The 25,489-nt window shown below is 45.6% G+C and overlaps 1 protein-coding gene across 8 annotated transcripts in view; it reads left to right on the top strand.

Moving 5' to 3' along the window:
• Positions 1–10,750, top strand: part of stumps (DBB domain-containing protein stumps) — a 98,652-nt gene extending 87,902 nt beyond the window's left edge. For all 8 annotated transcript variants that reach the window (XM_089581596.1, XM_089581597.1, XM_089581599.1 and 5 more), the window contains 3 exons: positions 1,544–1,752; positions 5,468–5,561; positions 7,671–10,750. In XM_089581596.1, the coding sequence (XP_089437722.1) occupies positions 1,544–1,752; positions 5,468–5,561; positions 7,671–7,957 (590 nt within the window). In that variant the 3' untranslated portion in view covers positions 7,958–10,750. The remainder of the gene's footprint in view (positions 1–1,543; positions 1,753–5,467; positions 5,562–7,670) is intronic.
• Positions 10,751–25,489: the final 14,739 nt, after the last annotated feature.

Below are 25,489 nucleotides of genomic sequence, written 5' to 3' on the forward strand. Positions count from 1 at the left end.
GTGAGTCCACGGAATGGAGTTGTGACCATTGGTACTGTCTGCTTTATTTATCTTTTACTTTTTCTGTAATTACTACCATTAATGTTCATTTCACCTGTCAGAATGTACTATATAACAACAAAAACTTGATGGGGCAATGAAGGAGATTAAAAATGTTGTTCTTTGAAACCAAGTATTGCAGTTAAGGTTCACTCTGTTAGGAGGTATATGCTTTTTTGGCAGACAGCCCTTGCCATGCTCATAGTTTTCTGGCAGCATTGTTAAGTTGTTCTGCAATAAAACCGCAAAGACACGAAGTGTAGAACTTGGGGCTAGTTGGTTGCATATACTCTGGAAAGACAGCACAAGAAAGGTGAGGAGCAGAACATGCAGACACAGCGTTGTGTCCCTAGCTCTCTTCTTGTCCTAGTCTTTCTTGGGCTCTTATTTGTTTTCATTAAAGACACAAGCAAGATCCACATAGTTTTCCTACCGACAGTATGAAATACTGTAACAGTGGTCCTGGTTTAAATGGAATCCTTGATTTACATGCCGCTTTGAACTCTGTCCTCACCTTTGCGCTCTGTGAGGAAGCTGCCGAGATGGTAAATTGCAGTGCCATCTGCCAGGATGGGTGGCCCCCGTGGAGCAGTTGTGTGATATTTTTTGGGACATGTGCTGCCATAGAATGTGTCAGAATGAGCAGGTCACCCTCTATAAAGCCAGTTTTGTTTTACACCAGAATAGGACAAGACAAAGAGGGTTTTTGTTCTTATTGCATATATGCTTTTCACATTCCTTACGTCTTTTAAGGGCAGTAGAAAACTAACTGCCTGTCTGTATTTCAAGCTGTTATGAGAATGCACTGTGTGCTTTCTCATGCAGTTGCTTAATTGGTAGACAGTTGCTAGCCTCTTGCTCCAATGACATTGGTTTGACTTATGCTGGTACTGCTAGTTATCTTTGCAAACAGCTTAAACAATATGTGTTGGTGCACAAGCTTTGTTCAGCTCGCATGACAACACCAACATGACAACACCATCTTGTAGAATCTGCATTGACATGCTGGGTGACCAGAAACTTGAAAGCTTCCTGAGGCCCAGATTCTACATTAAAACATGTTATGGACTCCCTTGCCAGGCTGCATTCTATTGGCCGTACAGAGAGTTCTGATTGTGATGTTTTTTGCCTACCTGAGGCAACTGAATGTTTATGCGCCCATCATGTGCAGGAATGTAAGTTACTGCAGATTCTGTATACCTGCACAATTTGAATCTGTCAGAAGCAGCCACTCTGGCTCTTGCCTAGACTGACAGTGCGCAGAACAAGCGATATTTGCCATTGTGAACCTTCTCCACACTGGCCATCTGGATTTGGGACTTTGAGAAATGCCTTAGCTCTTGCATGTCAGCTGCATCATCTTTGTGTCTATTGTCATCATTGCCCTCCTGTTTCTTTCATTTCTTCTTGCCTTCCCCAGGTGTTTAGTAGCAGGCCAGAAATTCAGTAATCAAGCTGACCTGCAAGCCTTCGCTCACTTGCTCCTTCTTTCTCCCTCTTGCAGGCTCCAGCTCAAGTGACCGGCTGAGTACGCTTAGCTCGATGAGCGCATATGACAGTGGGGCACACTCAGACTCATGCGAGGAAGGCCGGCCACCACCAAGACCACCACGCCTGCCAGCACCACGCAACCCGAAGACAGCGATGCACCAGTACTATGCTTTTGCACCAGGCAACTGTCCCACCGACCGCAACACGCCCCTCAATTCTCTCGTGAGTGCCACATCCCATGTTTTGAGCCACCCACCACAGCTGTGCTTAGCATAGTCCCACCAAGTCTCTCAAACAATCAAAAATTATTTCCATTATTGTGTGTTCTGTGAATGGCCCTGTATGTATGTATGAAAAAAAAAAAAACCCTATGAAACTGGTATTTCCCACTGCTGCTTCGCAAGTGGGACCAGCGACACGGACTGAACAGTTCAGCTGCACATTTCTCAGCTTTGCAACTGTGTAACAATACCATAATAATATAACAGAATATTAACCCCGATATTAATACAGTTTGCAAGAGCTGGATAAAACTGGGGTTTGGTTGTTTGGATTGATGTATTATATACCATACACTTCAAGTGATCCAGCAAACAGCATTCGGAAAGCCCAAGCGAAACACTGCCATTCACAAAGCACTTTGGCTGACCATTTCTGCATGTAGTACATAACTACAATGCTCATCACCAAATCTTTAAGGCCTTAAGCTATCTAACAAGGCCAGAGCATCACAGTTTGCATGTAAACAAGCTTGATCTTTCAGAAGGCAGGCAGATTCGGTCTGTTTGTTAAACATAATTATACCTTCCCTTTTATTCCATGTTCTGCCTCTTTGTCATAAAGACTCTTTGAAGGTAAATTTTGTCTTGTGACTGAGTGCCTTCAGCACCATATTATTTTGAGACAGTTTGGCAGCAGCACTGGACTCTAATCAGGGTTCTTAGGAGTTCCTAAATACTATGAATTCCTAGAAAAGCCTTTCAGAGGTCCTTATATCTCCATAAAAAAGCATTTTCCTTGTGTCTTTTCAATGTTAGTGACATATATGTTTCAGTGAGTGGCCATAAAAGTTCTTGCCTGAGAAATGTGTGCAAGAGCTTGAGTATAGGCACATGTGGGCAATCATATAACAATACAAGCGAGTGTACACTAAAATCAATGCATAAAGTGGCAACAGTAGCATTCTTTCAGTATGCTATTGGCTTCTTGTGCATGCACCTACCTGTACCTGGTCGTTAAGAGTTCATAGTTTCCATACTGTGCCTGCTCTCTGAATGAAGGGTATGTTCACAAACTGTGTATTTACAAGCAATTAAACGATATGTTAACTGCAAATGACATCAGTAACGTTAGTTGCTAGGCTAGTTGGTATTGTAGATTTAAGCTCATAGTTTTCCAGAGCATAGTTTTGTTCATCCTTCTTCTCATCCTTCTTCCCTTCTTTGGCCGTGTGCTGTTGCACTGGAAAACTATGAACTTAAATCTGCAAATGATGTTGTTCTTTTCCTATTTGATTTCTTATTTTCCATCCAATACATTACTCATTCGCAGCATTTCAGAGCCCACCTGCTTCCCTTGCGCATTCTGTTCATCAGCATCCATTTGAAATCATATAGTTGCCATATGAAACGAATAACTGCATTAAAGCAGGACACTGTTAATGTGGGGTGGCTGCTGATCCAACAATGCCAATAAATTGCGCCAGGAACTTTGTTCTAAGGCCTGGCATCAAACGGTAACTTTTCAAGCACATTTTGGACTAGCCATGCATTCGATAACTAGGGTAATACAATGTTTACATTTTCTAGTCAATGTTTACAATGTCAACAGTCAACAGGAAAGACCTCTCTCTTTTACTGTCCACACCACACCTTCCACTCAAGCCCCACCGCGGTGGCTCAGTGGTTACGGCGCTCGGCTGCTGACCCGAAAGACGTGGGTTTGATCCCGGCCGCGGCGGCTGAATTTCGATGAAGGCGAAATTCTTGAGGCCCGTGTACTGTGTGATGTCAGTGCACGTTAAAGAACTCCAGGTGGTCGAAATTTCCGGAGCCCTTCACTATGGCGTCTCTCATAGCCTGAGTCGCTTTGGGACATTAAACCCCAAAAAACCAAAAACCAAACCTTCCACTCGACAGCACCATCAAGTGGTTGCACTTCTATAAGCTACACAATCAGGAATGCAGCTTTTCAAAAATTAGATTTAACTCACTTTCTGTAAAAACTTGTTGGGGCACGAAAATTGGGAAAGTTCAGGTTTTACTGAAAACAAAAGGGCCCTACAGATACACTACACTGAGTGACACCACCGGAATTTCCCATGCACATAAAAAGGATGCAGCCCACTCTAAGAGGCCCAAGTACCTTAGAGTGGGCACTTTAAGAGGCACTCCAAGAGGCATTGTCACACTTTTGTGAGACAGTACAGTCGTGGCAGTGATGCAATATGCACTGTTGTGCATGATCATAGCATGTTGCTTTAAAGCAAAGGGGCACTTGATAGCAAAGGGTCCCTCCGTAGGCTTGGTCTAATCAGTTAACATGAGTAGTCACAGACAGCTTCTGAGATTTATATAAGTCATGCGTCTAACAAGAAAAAGTTACTGCCATAAAGCACACCTCTGGGTTATCTGGCTTTGCACATTGCTTAGTGGTAGAGCACCTGCTGTAGCATGGCTAGACAGGGCACATATGCATGTTCGCAATGTTCTTGTACATATATTCCCTATCTCGGGTTGTGGAAGTGTACTTTTGTGTTGCTAAGTAGCTCGTGATATTTTTTCATGCATACTGTCTGAAGCTCTATTTGATAATCACTAGCAAGCCTATTTTCAGTTCAGCTTGTAGAGGTTCTACCTTTAAACTGTTCCTCTTCACTATTGGCAACTGCAAAATATGTACGTTGATTGTAAAACTGTTTGAAGAAAATATGTGCTTTATATTTGTGCTGATGGGCAAAATTGTTATCCACATGGCCACAGAATTAATTAACTGCTGCTGCTGCAAAAAAATAAGAATGTTGAGATGCCGGGAAGATAAAAGCTCTGGGTGACAAACACTGCAGCTGCTGTTTTTCTTGCCATTCATTTTGTTATTGTGAATGAAAAGATAACTTGCATTATGAGCTGAATCACAAGTGCAGAAAGAACGCTGGAATAGAATTATCCTCTCGAACCTGATACAACGCTTGAGTGTCTTTGTTTATTAACGCCTTACTTGCCTCATTGAGCGAAGACCCGTCCGTGTGCACACGTGCGTGCACACGCGCGCGCGTGTGTGTGTGTGTGTGCATGTGTGTGCGTGCGTGAGTGTTAACACTCGATGGTACCCATAAAAGATGGCATCCTTATACAGCTTGGCAGGCAGCAGTTAAATTAATGATTGGTCATGCAAGGTTGCTTGGGAAGAGCAACCTGGATCGCACAAGCCCCAACAGTGGCAGAACCTGCCATCGCTTAATCAATCCACCACTGCGCTAGGAGTGGTATGGGGTTCCCATGGATCTATGAATGTTAAGTAGAGAAAGACCAATTTTGCATATATGGGCATTAACCCATTAGCTATCACATCATGCCCTTAAGGTCGAGCGCAGGCCACGGTGGAAACTGCCTTCACAAAGTTAGTGCGCAGATCAGAAGGGGTGCAGCGGCATCGTGGCAGCGGCTACGTAGAGCCGTGCAGTCTTAAGTGTCTCTGCCGACTTTTTTGTTCATTGGTCTATTCCTATGTATTGCCTGAGCAGCTTTAAAGATGATGATTTTAAGTTCACTTTTAGCTTTACTTGGGCACAGCTGCCCATGTCAGCATCATAGAGTTTTGTGGGGAGTTGATTGACTAGAAGTAAAAGGAAATATAAATACAAACAAGCTTAAATGTGCCTCTCTCTGCTGCAGTAAAAGCACGCATATTATATCTTACTCTTCTTTTTTTTTTTCAGGCCGGAGACCTTACTGGACCCACTATACCAGAAGTCAGCACGAATACTAGTATACCATCCAGCAGTTCCCTACATGGCAATTTGAGCCCAGCAGGTATGTAAAAAATAGGAAAACCACTCCTCTCATGATCTGTTGATTTGTGCAACATGTTGATAAGCTATTTTCCCTGTTCGTATTTTATATACCTGCTTACTTCAGAACAGTCAAGGCTGTTTTTTGGAGAGGAATAGGTATAACCGTTCCCCTCTTGAGATATGGATAAGCATTAATGCATGTTTAATGCCAAGATGCATACAACTTGCAAAGACCATGAATGCATATTGGCCTGGCCGGATAGAGGATGGCACCTTCAACACTCTTGGAACAGGTGTAAAAGCTCATTCTTTTAATACACATGGCCACTACAGCCATTGTGCATGCTGTTGGGTTAGTCATGTTGCATTCATGGCAAGTGGTGCATAGCACAAGGTAGCAGATCAACATCCTTCTGCAAGGTTGCTGAGCAGGCTCTTTTTTGCTGTGTTCTCTCCAATTTTTTTCACAACTGGCAGCAAACATTATTTAGTCTGCGCTGCTATAGACCACAGGATTCAACTGCTCCTACCCTTCCCCACTTCCTTCAGCTACATCTACAGAACCCTTTTCTTTTGAAGCGAAAGCTTCACTACGGGACCTCAGGCTTCATTTGCAGACCGTGCAGATTTGATCTTCTGCTGAGTTAGAGGTCAAACCATGAAAAAGAGAAAAGGAAATTGAATCAATATCCATGACTGGGAGTCGAACCCGCGGCTGCGCAAACAGATCTCCTTTAAGGGCCGCTCAGTGACACCACTAGGCTATCGCCACAGCCAACATGCCTCGTGTTAAACTGCACCACACTCTCGCACTGTGCATTGGACAGTGTCGTCTTCATCAATTTCCATCTGCTCTGTCCCACAGCACTGCCTGCTCACCGTCATCTTCTACGTAGCACAAATCTGGGCTTTCGCTCCAATTCGAATGTAGTAAACATTCTCTGTAGTTTTTTTTTTTTGCCCACTGTTTTCACTTGATGTATACCTTGTGATGATGTATGAACTGACACTGTTCAGAACACTGAAAAGTCATGGTTAAGGCACCCAACTTTCCGCAGAACAAAGAATCTGTTACATTCCGCAGAAAGCCTCCCATGCGTTAACGCATGTGACCTTTCGCACAGCAGTGGCAGTGCGCTTCACCTCAATGGCTCAGGGCCGTCAAGAAGCTGCTTTTTGTCACAGGCCACTTGCCTAATGGGTGAGCTCGCTGTGGGTGTCTCAAACAGCGAAGAAAAATTCGCACTACATTTATGTAATTTGGTTTCAGATATAATATGTGGAGCTTTCTGAAACAGCTATAGATGATCCAAGAAAAAAAGCACTCGCATTATATTTGTGCAAACATGGTGATATTGCTTTCGGCAGTTACCAGCATCGTGACACCTCCCATAGAAGCGTGCGGGTGTGCTCCTGCCACAACCTCAGTGCTTGACGCAAAAGCTAGCTTGCTTGACACACTAACTTGCTTGGGCGGATAGAGGAAGTGTGTCTAACCACGAACACAACTTAGTTTGTTACCACATGCAGCGTTTTAAGAAAATTCAGGCAATTAAATTAATCATATTCCCACCGTTTTATTATTCCCACTGACTTCCATGAACCCAATGTTATAGAAACACCAATGTGTTTCCCAATGCTAGAATGTTATGCCCAATGTTATAGAATGCATATTTTCACGAAAAATGCTAAAATCCACGATTTTTCACGGAATGAATCGCAGGAAACTAGAGGACTTAGCCATGGTAGGCAACAAAACAAAACAAAGCCAGTGTTGTCCACTACACTGTTCTCTACCATGAATCTGTACCAATTTGCCTAGCTTTCTTTGCTAATCAACATTATTTCCTGTACAGTGGGCTCATCTCTTTATACTTTAACCTCAAGGACCCGGCATTCGTTGTCAGTTTTAGTCCCTAGTGTGTCTAAGGCCAGGATAGTTTCTTTGCCAAGTGAGTTACGGCCTTTGTCCACCTGGAACAGTGTTTATCCCATCCCGTTTCTTCCCTTCAAGTCCTTGTTGTCCATCACACTGTTGTCTGGCATGAACCTGTGCCAACTTGCCCAGCTTTCTTGACTGCAACATTTACAGTGATTGCTCCCATGTCTTTTCTCACTGTTCCTCTAGCTAAGCCAGCGGCAAACCCATCGGCAGGCATATACTACGACATTCCGCAAGTGCCACGACCTGTTGATCAGCGACACAACCCTCTTCTTGACTACGACTTCCCAGTGGCCGCTCTGCGACGCATTGGGCCACCTCCACTGGTCTGCCCAGAGCCCGACGATGGCAGGCACTACTACGACATCCCCAAATGGGGGGCAGCTGGTGCACCACCCCCAATGCAATCCAACAAACAGCAGGTGCGGCTCAGCATCCCTGACGTACCCGCACCGCCCGTGCCAGATGACTAATCATCTTATGCACATCTGGGTGCTGGCTGGAGACGCAGACTACAATGCTGGGCAGCTTTAGTGGGAACCGCCCAAGTGGCTAAAATTCCTGTATTATATCTGTGAAGCTCTTAAGTGGTCAGTAGCACTGATGCTAGAGTTCAAGCTGAAGACATGGCATTGAGCTCTTGCACTCGGCATACTGCTTCATCATTTAAGGAGACATTTTGCCAGATCAAGCCACCATCTCAATGGCCCATTCAGCAACCAGTTTATTGCTCCTATGAGCTGATGTAGGGAAAAAGATAGTAACCTATGTTTAAAAATCAATTAATCTAGTGTCGACATATCAATCCCTGCAAGAAAAAATATTCTACCGAATGGTACATAAGTACTCTTTCTTTTTTGCTTGTAAAGCCACTCCATATGCAGGAAGAGCATTTGCACCCAGAAATTTAATTATATGTTCCCTGTCACACAGTTCTCCTGTGCACAGCATCTGATGTATAGCACCTTCCATGATTATTCCACTGTAATTTCTTATTTTCAACTGAAGCTATGTATGTGCTGGTTCCGCATGGACATGCTTTCTGTTCAGGAGAAAAACTCCCTGAGTGGCTTCCATCGTCAGTGTACCATCATCCACTAAACTTTTAGCTAGTTTCCTTTCAGTTTCTTATTACCGCTATAGCACAGCTATGGGCCACCTTTGCACTTGTTGATAAGCTGCACTGTCATCACAATGTCCACCTACCTTCTTTGCTTGTTATTTCATAAGGCTATTAATTTCTGGTTGGAACTGAATATATCCAACTGTTGGCTCAAACTTCTGAGCACCCTTTTGAGGGTGAAAATGTCAGTCGGTTTTAGCTCTGGACTCTGTCCGCTCTGTAGCATGTTGGCCAACCATGTATACATGCTCAAACTAAATCAACAAACCTAACTTTTTTTCATGCATGCGTAATGCTTGCATGCCTTTCAAAATGGCTTCTCCAATTTTTAATGGCCAACAGAATGTAACACTTGGGCAAAATACTGTTACTGAAAAAAAACTATGCTTTATACTATAGTTATTTTACTCACGATTTGTGTGAACTTTGGATCATTTTTGTTTTTGGAGCCTGTTGAGTTTTTCCAGATGAATACTTCTTGGATGGATGCATACAGTTTGCTGAAGAATTGGTGTTTTGAGCATGAACTGCAATGAGATCAATCCTGTGATCACTGCACTTTCAGTTTATACTGTGTTATTGATGTGCCAAATCAAATTCTGAAGCATAATGCCATTTCGGCAAATGTTGAGAGGCATTCATTTGGAGTACATATTTTCGCAGAACTGTTGTATATATATACGTAAAATATTTATATCTTCCGTTAACCCAGTCTGCATTACGAAGCTTTGGATAATGGTCTACCGTGCACAAGTTATCCAGATTCAAGCAGTTGAATGAATGATGACATGACCCCTGTGTCACGCTATACAACAAGCTTTCATGGCAACATCTGCTGAAAAGAGAATCATTGTTCCTCATTTATATTCCATGTTAATAAGATTAGATAGGCTTGAATCCAACTGTATAGCACTCACCTTATCAGTGACTAGCAGTTGGAAAGAGAATGTTTTTGGCACATAGCAGCCACCACAAAAGCACTCAGTTGTGTTCTTGAAAGCACTGTTATTGTTAAAGCTGGAATACATGTGTTACCCATGGATGTTTTGTTGTCAGTAAGCAATTTTCTTGGTGCTCTGCCAGGACTGAATACCTCGAAAAATGTCTAGTCCACAGAAAAACCAAAGTGCTGTAAATCTTGTGCACTATTAAGTGGATGAATGGCTGCGAGCGGGAGTAAGTTATTGTGATGTCTATTTCATATGCTGTTCCTGTTCACACTTCTAGCTTAGGCCAGCAAGCCTTGGTTCGCATTTGCAGTCCTTTGCAATGAATCTTCTTTTTTTTATATATATATATAGGTGTGCCATTTCTTGCCTTTGCCGCTGTGCCTTGAGTGAGTCAAGCTTTTTGAGTGCCCGATGTTTGCACGAGCCGCCTATGCACAAGCAAAGGAACTAAGCATAGAGAGGACATGTATAGCAGATCAGACACGGTGTTACAACCATAGTCAAGTTAGTCTAGCAACCAGATACCTTGCTGCAGAGCAACAGCAACATTGTTATGTCCTTCAAAGTCAGTTCCATTCTTTGTTCATGAAGCAACCAGAAGCTCTAGCCAAAGAAAGTAGCATACATTTGGCCAGTCATAAAAGCAGCACGGTGCCCATTTTTCTGTGTGTGTGAACTATCAAGGCAGATATTTTGGAGCTGTGCAACTTTAAGAGCTTTTAGCAAAGCAAGAGCAAATGCATGGGATAACATGTGCTGGGTCATCTTGTAAACTAAGCTGTAGCACTTGTTTTTCTGCCTGTGTGAGTGTTGACTTTGCACTTGATGTGCATGAAGAGGTGTAGGCTTTCATCATGCATACATGTTTAATGAGAACACAAGCTTGTAATGGCCCTGTGTGTGAAACTTGTCAGACTTATTGCCAAAGTGAGAAAGGACGTTGCTGCCAGAGGCTGCCGTTTCAAAAAGGTAGGCAACACTAAGTGTGCAGCTGGTCTGTTTGTGCTGGCTTCCATTGTAAGTATGCTAGCATCTTTGTATTTTGCCTTTATTTTGACACGTGGTCTTCTCGACATTTGTACTCCACAGTTCATATTTTTATATAGTTGTGCATGTTAATTATGATGCAAATTCTGGAATATGAATATGCCTTATGATGTTTGCCAAGCATATGAATAAACACTACTAGCCAACCTGTAAGTCTATTGTCCTTCATTGCATGCATTACCCAGGTAAAAAATAAACACTGCGTCCAGTCTAATTGTGCATTCCAAGTGGATTGAATTGGAATTAAATGGACTCAATAGGTCAGCCAATTAGACTCGTGAATCCAATTTGGTGGCCCAATTGGTTTCCTTGCTTCCAGTTCGGAGGTCGAGCTGAAGCGCACAGTTGGGCATTCCAATGGGAGTTTCCAGTCAGCTGCAATTGGATTGTCCAATTAGACCTCACAATTGGATGACCTTAAGGCTTCCAACTGGAAAGCCAAATTGGAAGCCAATGATTTTCATGGCTGAGATCTGCATATTGCTCTGTACAAGCACAGAACAGAGAAATAATGAGGTGCTGGGAAAAAAGGTATTGGGAGCTTAATCAACTGAACTGTTTACATCATTTTCACCATCTCTGCAGTCATGATTAAATACGATAACTTCACTGAATGGACCAGTGCTACTGGCTTCAGGAGAAGGGCCCAATGAATGCAGTATATAAGCTCAATGAAAAAAGGTATTTTAGTGGACATACAGGGTCTGTTCTGAAAGTAGTAGGACTGGTTTTTTCCTGGGCGAACGGGCGGACGAGAGGTGGTCTGCGCGTGCAGGGTCGTTGAAGGGGGATATTGGGAATGCTGGGGAAAATCGGCAGTCGGCTCTCGGCCATTGAAGAGAGGAGGTCGCTTGTACTGTGAACCCCTGTCGAAACGTCTCGTCATGCAGAATCGTCGAGCGTTTACTGGATCAGCGATACGCGATCAAATTTTGAGTAAATCTTGGTAAAACGGGCAAAGGGACTCACAACATGATTAAGGAGGCTTACGGTGAGGCTTCCATGGGTAGATCAGGTGTTTTTTGAGCGGCACAAGCTTCTCCAAGAAGGTAAGGAAAGAGTGGAGGAAGACGACCGCTTCAGACGCCCTTCGACCAGCAAGACCAACGAAAATGTGTAGCGAGGGAAATATTGATCGTAGAATGAGTATCAGAATGATTGCTGATGACTTGAGCATTCCTCAAACCCAAGTTTTTGAGATCGTGACAGAAAACTTATCCATGAGGAAAGCGTGCGCGAAGTTGGTGCCGGGAGTGTTGTCAGAGGAGGAAATGGCCAACCGGTGAATGAGGACTCCATGTGAATGAGGACTCCGATTTTTTGCCCAGCAGAAGGCGGCAACGCTGCCTCAGGCCCCCTACAGCCTCAACTTGGCCCCGCCAGACTTTTTTCTATTCCCGAGAATAAAATCGACGCTCGAGGGGAAACATCACAGATCGGTAGAGGTGGTTCAACCGGCCGTGATGAGGGAGCTAAACAGCATTCCGGTCCAGGCGTTCCTGGAGGCGTACGAAAACTGTAAAACTCATTGGCAGCAGTGTGTAGGTGCAGAAGGGTGCTACCTTGAAAAATTGTAATCGTTTTTACTATTCTCTTGAATAAATTTTGTTTAAAAAAATGAGTCCTACTACTTTCAGAACAGACCATGTATACTGCACACACTGGTTTTGTGTCACCTCTTCAGTCTTTTCGAACCAACCAGCCCTACTCAGCCCTCTTCTTAGATTCATTTCTTGTACATCGGGCACTTTCCTTTCTGCCTATTGCCTCCACTCATCTGTTGTATGTTCAGCGCATGTGTCTGTTTCTTTTTCTTCCGTCCCGTCCGTCAACGCTGTTTTGTCGTACCATTCAACCAGCACCACGCACTAGTATCTCCTTTTTCCCTGGAGATGAAGTTCCCTTGTAGACACCGGACCCTCACTCCTGGTTTGTGCGAGTTCCTTCACCACTTCATTGGGCCTTACATTGTGCTGCAACGAACATCTCTCGTGAACTACCGGCTTTCCCGTCGCATGCACACCGTTGCTGATCGGTGTCGACACTCAGAAGAGGTACTCGTTCATGTCTCACGCATGAAGCCCTACGAGCGTCGCCCCTCCTCCATATAAAAAGCGACCAGGGTGGCCGCTTTCTTGCCAAGGGGATTAGTGTGAGCGCGATGCGCGAACTTTTACATCTTTCACCTGTATACATGGGCGTCCGGAAGGGGGGGCAAGGGGGGGCGGTTGCCCCCCCTTGGAATTACGGACATTATTTATGCCCTAGTAGAAAACAACTACAAACCTACCTCCTCCCCCATCCCCGGACATCGGGTGCACCCCCCTGGAAAAAGTTCTGCGGACGCCCTTGCCTGTATATACCCGTCATCGTCACCTCTGTTCTGAGGATCGCGCGCAGAGTGCCAGGGTGTCCAGGAATAAAGACGCTTTGTTCAAGCGGTGGGTCGCACACATACACACACGCGTAGGCAGATTGCCCACAACCCGGTGGGCAGGTGGGCAGCCTGCCACAAAGCATGCTTCAGAAACAAGCAGGCAAACAAACGCAACGGCTAAATGTGGGGAATGCCCATTATAAGTGCCATTGCACTAAAAAGCTAATGCGTGGATGGTCCGACTTCCGCCCCATCAGCAAAACCGGTCGTATCTTCGCTAAGGCACTGGGCTAGGCATGGATTCACCAACTGGATAGACTCTCTCAGAGGTAGTTGCAGATGAGCTGAAAGCTGTCACTGTGAAGGCGCTTTAAAAAAAAAAAGGAAAAACTTGCTCCGCACGAGCCGACTCTCGCCCCATCAGCGACACGGGTCTTAGGACCTTGAAGCAACGGGCAGGTGGCCACCGGCCGAGTTCACAAGCTCTGACACTTGCTTTCTCCTACGCGCATAGTCAAAACAAGTAACTCTGCTTAGTGAGGGAGACATTTATATGCGCATTCTCCTAAAGAACAGGAGGCATGACTGGGCAAGCACCTAATGTTGACTCGTATTTAAAAAAATATACTTTTGCGCGCATTCGCAAATTGTGAAGTGCGGGAATATCTTTTCAGTGCAGCGGGGCTTTCGGAAATTCAGGAAGTGTGCAGCCGAAATGAAAAGCCTTATGTTGGAGCTGAGTCTCATTCTTTTGTGGATCGCTTCTTTATAGTATGCATAATTCCATTTCATTTCATTTAACTCTACAACAACCGGCGAATTATTAGGGGCTCGCAACGCAACGCCGAATGTCGGGGTCGATGTAAACTCGCGGCTGCACTATCAGTGTTTGTGAACCACCACAAGTACAGTGAACTAGAAATCATTTCTAGTTCACTATAACCACAAGCACGAATCATGCCCGGATCTGCCTTGCGCATGGTGGAGGCCGCCATTTTACGTCCAACGATGAGCATGAAAAAGAGCACGAAAAAGAAAGAAACAGCACGCGTATCCCCAAAACAGTTTATTTGCGGAGCCATATCGCTCATATACAAATGTTCATTCATGTGCAAGCAAACATTTTGACTACTTTTATTTTTAGAATTTTTTTACATGTAAAGTAAATTCGAAAATTGATCTGGGCGCGTCACCACACGTCGGAATAATGAGACGCTCACTGACCTTGCCTCTAATGAATCTGTATAGAGCAGCTGTTCATGTCAGTCTCCAAAATAATTTTTTTTACATTACCTGGCCGGCAGATGGCTTTACTGACAAAAAAAGAAAAGAGTTTCGTTAGCCGGAGCTCTACTATTAAAGGGACAGTGAGGAGAGCACTATTAATAATTTTTTTATAGCAAAATCCGATAGTTCGGCATGTCATGGCTTTGTTGCCACTTGGCCGGCAGCGAAAAATGCATTTATTTCTAAGAAATTTGGATTCGAAGTTGAAAAAGTTTTTCCCGCCGCTCTGATTCAAACTTGGGATTCTCCTATGACGACAGAGGACTAAGTGACGTGAAATATGACGTGAACATGACGTGACGCAGACTCCGTGATTTCTGGCAGCCAGCAGTGCGGCCTAGCAGCAGCCGAAAATAAAGATACCGCCGGCCGCACGTTGAAGGCTACAGTCGCTTCGCTTACGTTTGCACCGGCGTTTTGCCAGCGTTACGATGGATCTCGTTCTCGAAGTCGTCAACGAAGTTCTCGCAAACAGACACCTTTAGCATACCGTGTACCTTGTTACCGCTAGCGGAATACCGGGAGCCCGCCTAACGCCGGTGAGCAGGCGCTGATTGGTCCCGATGCTTCAGGAGCGCGCGTAGCTGCCGGGCATGTGGCGCCATCTGGCGACGTCAAGGAGATTTGCACATGCATTGGCTGCGCCTCAGTGATTTGTGCTTCTCGTGTCCTAGCGTTGCTAGAACCATTGGTTCTAGCAACACTGTTTTGTCCTATGCCGTCATGACGCTTGTACTTGCGAGCTTGGCCTGTGGCGGCGATGCCTGTATTTTGGTTCTTGCTCTTTTCTACGTCACAAGAGCTTTGTTGTCAGTATGAGTGGCGTTTTTGTAATCAGGAGCTGGTATTCTGTCGATACAAGCCAACTTCAATTTCTCCTCAGTGTCCCTTTAAACACTGCATGCTTAGTGAATTACAGCGAAACTGGTCTGAAATAACATTACACGTGCAAAATACAAAACATTTAGCAACAGAAAAAGGCTTACTTCGCCCTGCGCACAGCAGTTATCCACCCAGTCAAAAAAAACCATTGGAACCAATTGGATTTCCAATGGGTTCCAATTGGACAAGTTCAGTTTCCAATCGGTTCCAATTGGAATGGTGTTCCAATTGGACGGTCCAAATGGACTATCCAATTGGACCGTTTGGGTTTCCAATTGGTTCCAACTGGAATGGTGTTCCAATTGGATGGTCCAAATGGACTATCCAATTGGACCATTTGGGTTTCCAATTGGTGAGCCCAATTGGTCTTACCCATTGCATCCAATTGGACCATTAGGGTTTCCTATTGGTGAGCCCAATTGATCTTACCCATTGCATCCAATTGGTCCGCCAAACTGCACCCAATTTAACCAATGAATGTTTGCATGTTTGACGAAAAAGGTAGAACTAATATGGTACTTAAAATAAGAGCTACCAGCAGCTTAGCCTAATAAATTGTACTCATCACCTATACCACCACTGGAGCTGAAATTAAATTAAATAACTGCGCTCAGTGGGCAAGCACCACCGGCCCCAGCATGAGAGCCTAATAAATTGGGTATATAAGTTGGAGCAGAAGTGTGTTCTCTGGATGTAAATATTGAGCTAATGTATGCTACTAGTGCCTGAATGTGCAGTGTTGCTTGTGTGTGATGTATGTGTGTCTGTTGGCTTTGATTTCCAAAAAATCATGTTAATTTCAATTCCGTAGAAAAATGTTGATTGGCACTACCCAGTCAAAAAAAAACCATTGGGACCAATTGGTTTTCAGACACCATTGGAACCAATCGGCTCAAAAGCCAACTGGAACCAATTGGTCTTTCCAATTGGTTTCTAGCCAATTGGTTCCAATGGTGCCCAAAAATCAACTGGTTCCAATTGGAAATCTCAATGGTTTTTTTTTTGACTGGGCAGGCTTGCCGTCTCTCGCCCTCAACCAAAAACTTGAACGGGGAAGAGTGTATGAACGCATTTTTTTTTCGTATATTGAAAGATTTCACTATAGCAATCTCCCGTCGACAATCTTGTATGTTTCTTATTCCTTTTAACGTTTTTGCTATCGTCAACTGCTCGATGCGAGCAATTAAAACATTACATTCATTATTTCCATTACACTACCTTAGAATTTTCCAATATTCAAAATTTTTTTTATGTAGGATATGTCCAGGAAATCTGTCCACGGGCATCTCTTGTACCTTGGTGTTCAGAGAACTATATGCAACAGCCCCCGACATAATAAGTTTCTCTTTGAACGTCGCGGAATTCCAGCCATGACTCACAACGAATGTAAACACCTCCTTTGTGCACCCACGAGCAGTACAGTGCGTGCTAACAATGAAAGAAAGAGTGCCAGCGGTGCGAGCAGCATGCGTACCAGTCGAGGCGCTCCGCCGACGACGTGCCCGGGAAGATGTTCGGAAATGACCGCCAGGGGAGAGGCGGCGCTGGTGCAGTGGGGACAAACTTTAGGTGCGCTTCCCTATTGAAGTTTAATGTGCGGCTGAAAAAAATTCTAAGCGCTTTATATTTCGAGGAATGGAGGTGTGATCGATATACAGTTGGGTGATCCCTCTGCAGCATTATCGATGTTGATGTATGAGGCACACTGTACTGTTTAACAATAGCCCAAAGCAAGAACTACACCCTGTGACAACTTTGGCATCCATGGGAAGTCCATGCGAGATTTCGCAAGGATATGCATATATGGATCATAACAGTAATTAATTTGAAAATTACTTCCCCATTCTCTTCTCTTCGGTTGCACAGTGCGATAACGTATGAATGGATGTATATAAGAATGATCTTTTTAATTAATGATCCTTGAGTGCTTTCTTTTGTGTTTCGATCTTTTTTCGCGATATTTCCTTCGAGCTTGACTGCGTTCTCTTGAGTGCGTTTAGAGCCGCCGCGGTGGCTCAGTGGCTATGGTGCTCGGCTGCTGGCCCGAAAGACGCGGGTTCGATCCCGGCCGCGGCGGCTGAATTTCTTTGAAGGAGAAATTCGAGGCCCGTGTACTGTGCGATGTCAGTGCACGTTAAAGAACCCCAGGTGGTCGAAATTTCCGGAGCCCTCCACTACGGCGTCTCTCATAGCCTTAGTCGCTTTGGGACGTTAAACCCCATAAAACCAAACCAAAAAAACAATCTTGAGTGCGTTTATAAAGATGCCGCTGTGTCAAACTTGGTGCTGTCAGCCAGTCAACTGTACACGAGCAGCTTTTTCGTGCACCTCCACTCAATCTGAAAGTTTCCAGGCGATAAACTTTGATTTGATTGGATCTTCAGGATCATGCGGGCATTCCTTCCATATGTTCCTGGCCACACTTTTTTGTGCCCCGGGGATCTCCATGCGATGTTCATTGGACTTAAGGACATTTAGGTAGGTAATTTGTCCTTTAATCAAAATGTTAGTTTTTCAGGAAATCGGATTGCATTAAAGGGCCCACGAAATGGTTTTGAAGGTGGGTATAAAATGCGTGCTTTGTATAGAGTAAAGGCTATTTAGAGTTCGTGCCGACCTTCAAAAGTCAGCTAATAATTTTCTTTAATAATTGCTATTCCCGGGCCTCACGGCAATGTCTGCTGCCGGTTTCTCGCACGAATCCTGCCTCACGACGTCATATCACCCGCGTGACGTCAGTTGTGAGCGGCTACCGTTGGCTAGCGACAACTTCTAACTGCGAGAAAAACCGCAACGACGCTGCTAGACAAAGCGGGAGGAGGAGGTACGCACATGGGGTGCATGGCTGGTTTGCCGACGGCGACGCGATCATTCCCCTCCAGTCCGGCTGTGGCGGGACAGCGATGGCGCCAACAAGAGCAATCAACAAAGCAGGGCGATTGATTGATTGAAAAATATTTATTGTTCCAAAGAAGGTGAAGATTTTCGAAGTCTTCATGGTAGGCTCCTCAGGTCAAGGGAGCCAGCGGCTTCGGCTGCCTGGCGAGCTCGTTCTACCATGCAGATGGAGCTGATCGCGGACTTCAAAGCTGGACACCGCAACCTCCCACTGCTCCGTGTTGGGATTCGTTATGTTTACCACTGCCGTTTACTTTTGGCAAGTCAAGGTAGTGTGATAGAGGGTGAGTGTCTAACCGCATAGGAGATTGTGGACATAGGAGGGGTAGATTTCACTTAGTATGTGTAGATTAGAGTATATTTGTCTGCAGCTGTCTCCAGGTCACCGACTGCTCCCTTTTCAAGCTTTCGTGCGCAGGAGGGTATGTCTCCTTACGATCCTGTAGTGTTTAAAGTGTCCCCGTAGGTTCTAGCGACGTTCCCGGCGGTCTCGCCTTCGTCCCCCGCTCGGTTAGCATACCCTCTTGGGACGGCATCCGCCTTGACGTTACCCGCGATGTCTTCGTGCGCAGGGGTTCATATTATACTGTTTCGAGATTCCAGATTCTTTCCTGTACACCCGCAGCGCTCCTGGACACGCGGCCTTGGTTGTACCAGAGTCCAGTGTACCTTCTCCGTGCTTCTTGTTAGTTCGTGAGTATTATTAAGGACATTCCTTTCTTGTTGCCCTCTCAGATGGCTAGAGCAAGTGCCACCTGTTCGGCTTCGAGAAGTTCACTTTGCTCAGGCACCCGTCTACTACTATAACGACAGCCCCATGTTGAGCTTTGTATGAGGCGGCCACGTGTCTCGAGTTCCTTCGACCGCCAAACCTACGGTTTAGTGCTCTCGCTCTGGCTGCTGTGCGGCTGTGGTGTGCTTCCCTGTGCATGTGCCTTGGGACTGCCACAACTACGTAGGTCTCCTTTGCGTGTGCCTCCAGTGTAGTTGTCCCCCGGGGGACAACTACACTGGAGCACTGCGCGCCCCGAAGACATCTGCATTAGTCTGAGCTTCTGAGCTACCAGCTGCGCCTCTTTATGTTCCTCGGATGGGTTGCTTCCCAGCGCCGCCAATTTCTCATTGGAGGTCTTGGTCGGAAGTCCCAGAGCCGTCTTGTTCAGTATAGCATCTATTTGCTCTAGATCTTTGAGCAGTGTTCGCTGATACGAGAGGCTGTGGTGACCCTGCTTACTACCAGGGCGCGGATTGCGTCCTCTTCTCTTAGGCCTGTTCTCCTGTTGTAGATCCCGGAGACCATTCTTGTGACTTGTGCAGCTGAGCTTGTTAGAAGTCTTACCGTGTGGTCCACCCGCTGGTTGGATTGGATCCGCATACCCAGAATCCTGAGCAGGCTGCACGGGTAAGCCGGGCGATGTATTTGTCGGCGGAGCATAGTACCAGCATGTAATCTATATTTTAGTGCGCTAGCACTGGCCATTCCCCGATTTAGCCGTTGTGTGTTTGTCTGAAGCCAGTTTTGTGGCAGCAGCTCACCGTGTCAGGCGCCAGCTCAATTAATCGTGAGAGGCTTCTAAGGAAGAGCAACCTGGATCGCAACCAGAAATCTAATTCAAGCAACCAAAGATCCAACAATGGCAGCTCCTGACAAAGGGCAGTGGCGCATCACTTGACTGCTGCACCACTGCGCCGGGAGTGGTAGCAAGACTCCCAGGGATCTGTTAACGTAAAGAATCACCAATTCCGCATATATGTACGTTAACCCATTATCGCTATCCGAACAACTGCCATCCGTGAACACTGGATCTGAACACCGGAACCGATGTGAAAACCGAACTGCAATAGTACACGGATCGACCACCATTTTTTTTTGTTTTTATTGTATGAGTTAAATGGGTAGAGGCACCAAAATTTTCGTAGTGTATTTTGCATTTCGGATGATGCGTAAGACATCAGTAAACATGAATCACCACGCGAAATTCGCCTGCACTCAGTACTTAATTTATATTTGTATTTATTCGAAGAACACATCACGCGCTAGCATGGTTTTCCATCACAACGAAAACAGCGCAAAAGGGGAGGCGAAACACAGGCGCTGACTAACAACTGGAATTTTATTGCTCTGACACATAGGTATCAAGGCATCAAAAACAACAAGAAGGATAAGACATGAATCATAGACAATCGCAGCAGGAAACGAGCAGGAAATCATGGCTGCTGGGCTGTCGAAAGGAAACGAAATTCCTTCTTCAGAAGGGCCACGGATGGGGTGCTGACACAGCGGTCTTTTAGGCTCGCGATTTTTTTCGCTTCTCTCGCGTGATTCGGTCACTGCACCTGCTCAGCACGCCTCAAGTGAGGAGTGCATTTACAATCGCGGCAATGAACGCCCAGATGGCCTGAGATTCGTGTGCTTACATTGTAGTTGCTCTCTGACAGTCTTTTCTTAAGGTATCTGCCGGTTTCGCCTATGTAAGCATGACCACAAGACAAGGGAATTGAGTAAACTCCGCCTTGAGCACAAGAAACAAACCGATCGCGATTATTCGTGGTGCAGCCAACGTATCTGCGACCCATCTGATTTACACGCTTGCACAGGCTTGACAGACGATCTGGAGCTGAACATACATTTATTACTACTTTTGTTGCGAAAACAACATTATGCAAGCCGCCGAGCTATTTCGCGGAGCCGACGAAATGCCATACTGCGCATGCGCGAGGAGCAGTGACGTCACACGGCGCGCCGCCGCCGTCTCTGCGCGGGTGACTCAGAGGTGCCGCCGCCGCGCTCGCCAGTTGCGCATGCGCAGTAGCGGCGCATAGCTAGCGCGCCGGGGCCGCCGCCGCTGCCAACGTTAGTTCCATTAACGTTGGCCGCTGCCGCGCGCTCTCCATCGCCTCTCTCTCTCTCCTCGTTGCTTTCGCAATCCTCCAGGTTTAACCAGAGCTAAACCACTGCCAATTTTTTTTTTACGATCTTCCGATCGGAATTCGGATCGGCATCTCAGGCCATCTGGGCGTTCATTGCCGCGGTTGTAAATGCACTCCTCACTTGAGTGACACGAGCGTGCTGAGCAGGTGCAGTGACCGAATCACGCGAGAGAAGCGAAAAAAATCGCGATCCTAAAAGACCGCTGTGTCAGCACCCCATCCGTGGCCCTTCTGGATAAGGAATTTCGTTTCCTTTCGACAGCTCAGCAGCCATGATTTCCTGCTCGTTTCCTGCTGCGATTGTTGCTGCGATTGCGTTTCCTGCTGCGACAGAGGAAAAAATCAATTACAAAATATTTATTGAGCGCTGACATGTTTACAGATGTCGTACGCACTATTACAAACTAAAAACATACTCCGAAAAATTTGGTGCCGCCACTCCTTTAAGAGCGAAAAGGCGAGAGTCGCTTCAAACTGCCGATGTCGCTCTTGCTGCATAAGCTATATCGAAAACATGGAGGAAGGAAAGAACTCAGGAAAGGCGGTTGCGTTACATTTTGTGAAGCCGCTCCACTCTGCTTCCCCCCCCCCCCCCCCCCCCCGGCCGTCTCGGCGCGCTTGCGCATGCGCAGCAGACAGTGTAGCAGACGACGCCTCTGCGCCCAGTGTTACCATTGGCTGGGCTGTCGGCCAAAGACTCCCAGAAGTCCTTGCGAAAGCGCTTGACTTCCGGCACACTTTCTGGTGTGCAGCTCGGATAGCGAGGGCCTCTCCTGAGCTTTCCTTCCTCCATGATCGAAAACATTCGCGGGAGGATGCTGGAGGATTCAACAAGTATCTATCAGTCTTTCGCTCTTCTTTCCCTCGGTGTAACCCGTTCCAGGAGCCCGATAAAGTGCTCAAATAATCGAGGAAGAGGGCTGGACAAATCATTAGATGCAGCTAAAAATTTCGTGGAAATCAGTCATGTCGGGTGCGTGCATATCCTTAATAAATGATATAAATGCAACTATGCGAGTAGTGTAGCAATGCTGTGTTCCCATTTCTGTCGTTGTTTTCATTATGTTTTATTCACACCAACTAACTCTGTAGCAGAATGTCAGTACATTTTGAGCTGCGTGCATTTGCTAGCACCTTGCCCCAGTCTTCTTCATATCTTGCACGTTTTTAGCCATACTGAGTATCAGCAAAAAAGGAGCGAAAAGCAAAAAAGGAGCATGCTGAGCAAACGCGAATGCGACCAAGCTCCTGCTCGTAATTTCATAATTGCTCAAGGCACACTGGCCAGCGAGCAGGCCGTCGCTCATTTTGTTCTGCTTCTCAATACTTTCTCAGTACATACTGGTGCTAATGGATGCGTGTGCCGCACAGGACGCGTTTACAAGTGTTTTACGCTTTGCGGACTGTCAGCGCTGAAACCGCGAACACGACAAAACAGGATCAGCAAAGCGAGGAGATTTTACTTTAGGGAGACTGAACATCGTGGAAGAAATACAGGTAGGGTACATTGGTACTATACCTGTATTTCTTCTTAACCAGCTAATACTTTTGTGTTTTTGGTTTCGCGTAACAGTTATTCAGTCATCCTGTTCGCGTTTCATTAATACGCACTCAAACGCTACTCAAAACAAAGATCTTCGTGATCCAGAAAAGATACTGTTAATATTTTCTGGGGATCAGTTCCAATACCCTTTCCTGTAGACGTCCTCAGCAAGCCTGCTCTGGATCCTGGACGTTTGAACCATTCGACGATATCCTGATATTTCTTGCGTGTGGCCGCCTTTATGTGCGCTGTCACGTCTTTCGTCCTCGCGCGCCTGCCGGCACCGGTCGTTTTACACACGGGTTTTAACTTAAGCAACACATGAAACGTATGTGCGGCGCGGGCACCGCTTGACGCCAGAGCGTATTTGCGATGCGTTGCGCCGACTGGAGCCGGTCGGGACCCTGTAAGGAAAAATGGTGCGGCAGCTTCCAAAGCAAGAGCCGAGCCGCCAGTCTGCCACCGATACCGCCATGATTTTATCTCTTTTCACCGCGTTGATCGACAACTAATGCTAGGTGCTGCAGGCTTTCTCTCTCACCCTCACTCGAGCAGGAAAGTACTGTTTCAGGTAGCATAGAAATGGATAAAATACGTCTTTAGCACAGCTATCCGAAACTAAACAGCGGCTCAGGAGCGTGCAGGGTTAATCCAACCACAGCTTTCCGACGTCTTAAATCGGTAAAACATTTTCCACTAAGCGCTTCCTGGGCGCCGCCATGTTGCTCGCTGGACTGTTGTGTGCACCTGGCACGGTGGAAGCGGTAGCACGATCTATCTTGAACGGTTTCCATCAGTCCAGAGAGGGGATGTTTCGACATCTGCATGTACACGATGGACGTTTCATGTCCATCTGGGGCAAAATAGGATTGCAGAACCCGTCATGACGTCGTCAGAATCCGTCTAGAAATGAGCTCAGTAATACGTTGCCCATCTGAACGCAGGAAGTTTGTAATCCACACTTAAGACACCTGTGATGTCACTCCTAGCCGACAAGTTTTGCCCCCACGATTTTAGTATTTTGTACAGCGAAAAAGGAGCGCTGTCTTCCCACATCATTCACTATGCACTGAGCAATAACAAACGTGCTAAACTTTTATGCTAGCTGTTCGCGTCAACTGCTCCTGCTCCATGTAAATGAAAGGAAATTACATCAGAACGTCTTTATTACTCTATCCAATTAACAGCACAAACAGCATTTAAGCCAGATGCCCTGAATGGTACGCAGCAGAGGAAATGCGAGCGTATCTAAAAAAATGATAAGCAGCTCTCATCTGACTCGGATGAATGGTGCAGCGGACAAAAAAAGAAGCATTACGACATAAGCACTTCAACTACGGTCGGAACCTTCTGGCACGCTACACCTTTACTCAGTCGCGTCAAAACGTATAAAACTGCGCCTGTGAAATCGCGAGGCAAGCAGAACAAATTATTTTTCCTTCCTCCTGCACATCCTGCGTGAAGCACCGCTGATTTCTTCTTTCAGCGATAGTTTCTTTTTAACTTTCTTACTAAAAGGAAAAATTAAGATTTTCTGCGACTTCATAAAAAATTAATGATATAAATATCTAATTTATCACCCTCAGGATGCATCAAAATGCAGCTTAATAGTTTCTTTTCTATGCGATATAAAAATTACACTTAGGACTTAATGTTTAAGAGAAAGGTTCTTAAACGTTGTTTCTTTAACGAAAAAGAAGGCAAGAAAAAACGAAAGCAAGCTAGGTTATACCAAGGTGAACAAGCAATAATTCAGAAATTCTACACCTCCAGCTGTAAGTCAGCCACCATAATTTCTTCAGCCGAGACTCATGCGCTTTGTTCAAGCGTGGATGGTCTGAATGCAGTGTAAATAACATTTGGAGCAAACTTACCCAATGCAACTTGAATCTTGAAAAAACAAGCTTCAAACATCCAAGAGCTTTAAATTCTAAGTACTTCAGGCTGCCATTAATCAGGTGTCAGAACAATGAAACGGCCTGTAGTCGAGCTTAAATTTTATGAGTGATCACCATAAAGGACTCACTATTCAGTAGTGGTGAAAAAAACTTCATACCTAACCAACTGACTGCGTAAAGTTTCCTGGCGCGCATATTTGTGACTGATCTGCGGATTCTGCGGGGTAATGAAAGCATCGTACGATGCAAGGTTTGAAAGTGGGCGCAATTGAAACTGGGTTCTTTTTTCTCGGAACGACGCGCGCGACGTCGTAAATTAGAAGACATGCATGTGTATTTACTGGGTTGAATACAGACATCGTTTCGAAACAGCGCAGGAGTTATCGCGCAGGCCGGCGGCCCCCTTCCCGGTCTACCGCATTCCTCATGCTCAATGCACGAAAATTCCCCTCAAAAAATCCTGATTTCAGCAGGAATCATGCGCCTGAAGGCAGAGATGAAATGTTCGCCGTTCGTGGAGCTTGCACTCAAGCTCTTAAATTCATCGCCTCTTCCAGGCTTTTGCCGTCACTGTTAAATAGCAAACGAAGAAACAAATGCGAGGTTTCTACTCTACCTGATGCAGTTGCGAGCAAGAGAACTCGCAGTGTGCGTTTCTTTGAAGGCAGCCTAGGTCGCCGCAGAAGGCAATAAGTGTAGTGCAGCGCTACCATAGCATTCAGCCCAGTTTTTCAACAATTGCAGCGACGCCCGTGACTGCTTTTCCAACCTACAAAGACATCCCGTCGCTACACTTTTTCTGCACCAGTGCTGCGCTAGAATTACTCTCACATTGAGTGCGGTCAGTTAAGTTTCAAAGTGACTAAAATACGCATCAAACTTCATTTCTTGTAACAATTGCAAGCACTTCTAGATAGAGTACACCAGACAGAATGTATCAGGTTGTCATTTTCAGAAAATGAATTATCTGCACAAACTACGACGCCTAATTTTCCCACTTTAACTAGGTGCTTGTATATTGGACTTTTTACATTAAATTATTTTGGAACCAAATGATTGCCCAACCGTG

Source organism: Amblyomma mixtum, chromosome 3 (genome assembly GCF_055824585.1).
Source record: "Amblyomma mixtum isolate Tamu chromosome 3, ASM5582458v1, whole genome shotgun sequence".
NCBI lineage: Eukaryota > Metazoa > Arthropoda > Arachnida > Ixodida > Ixodidae > Amblyomma > Amblyomma mixtum.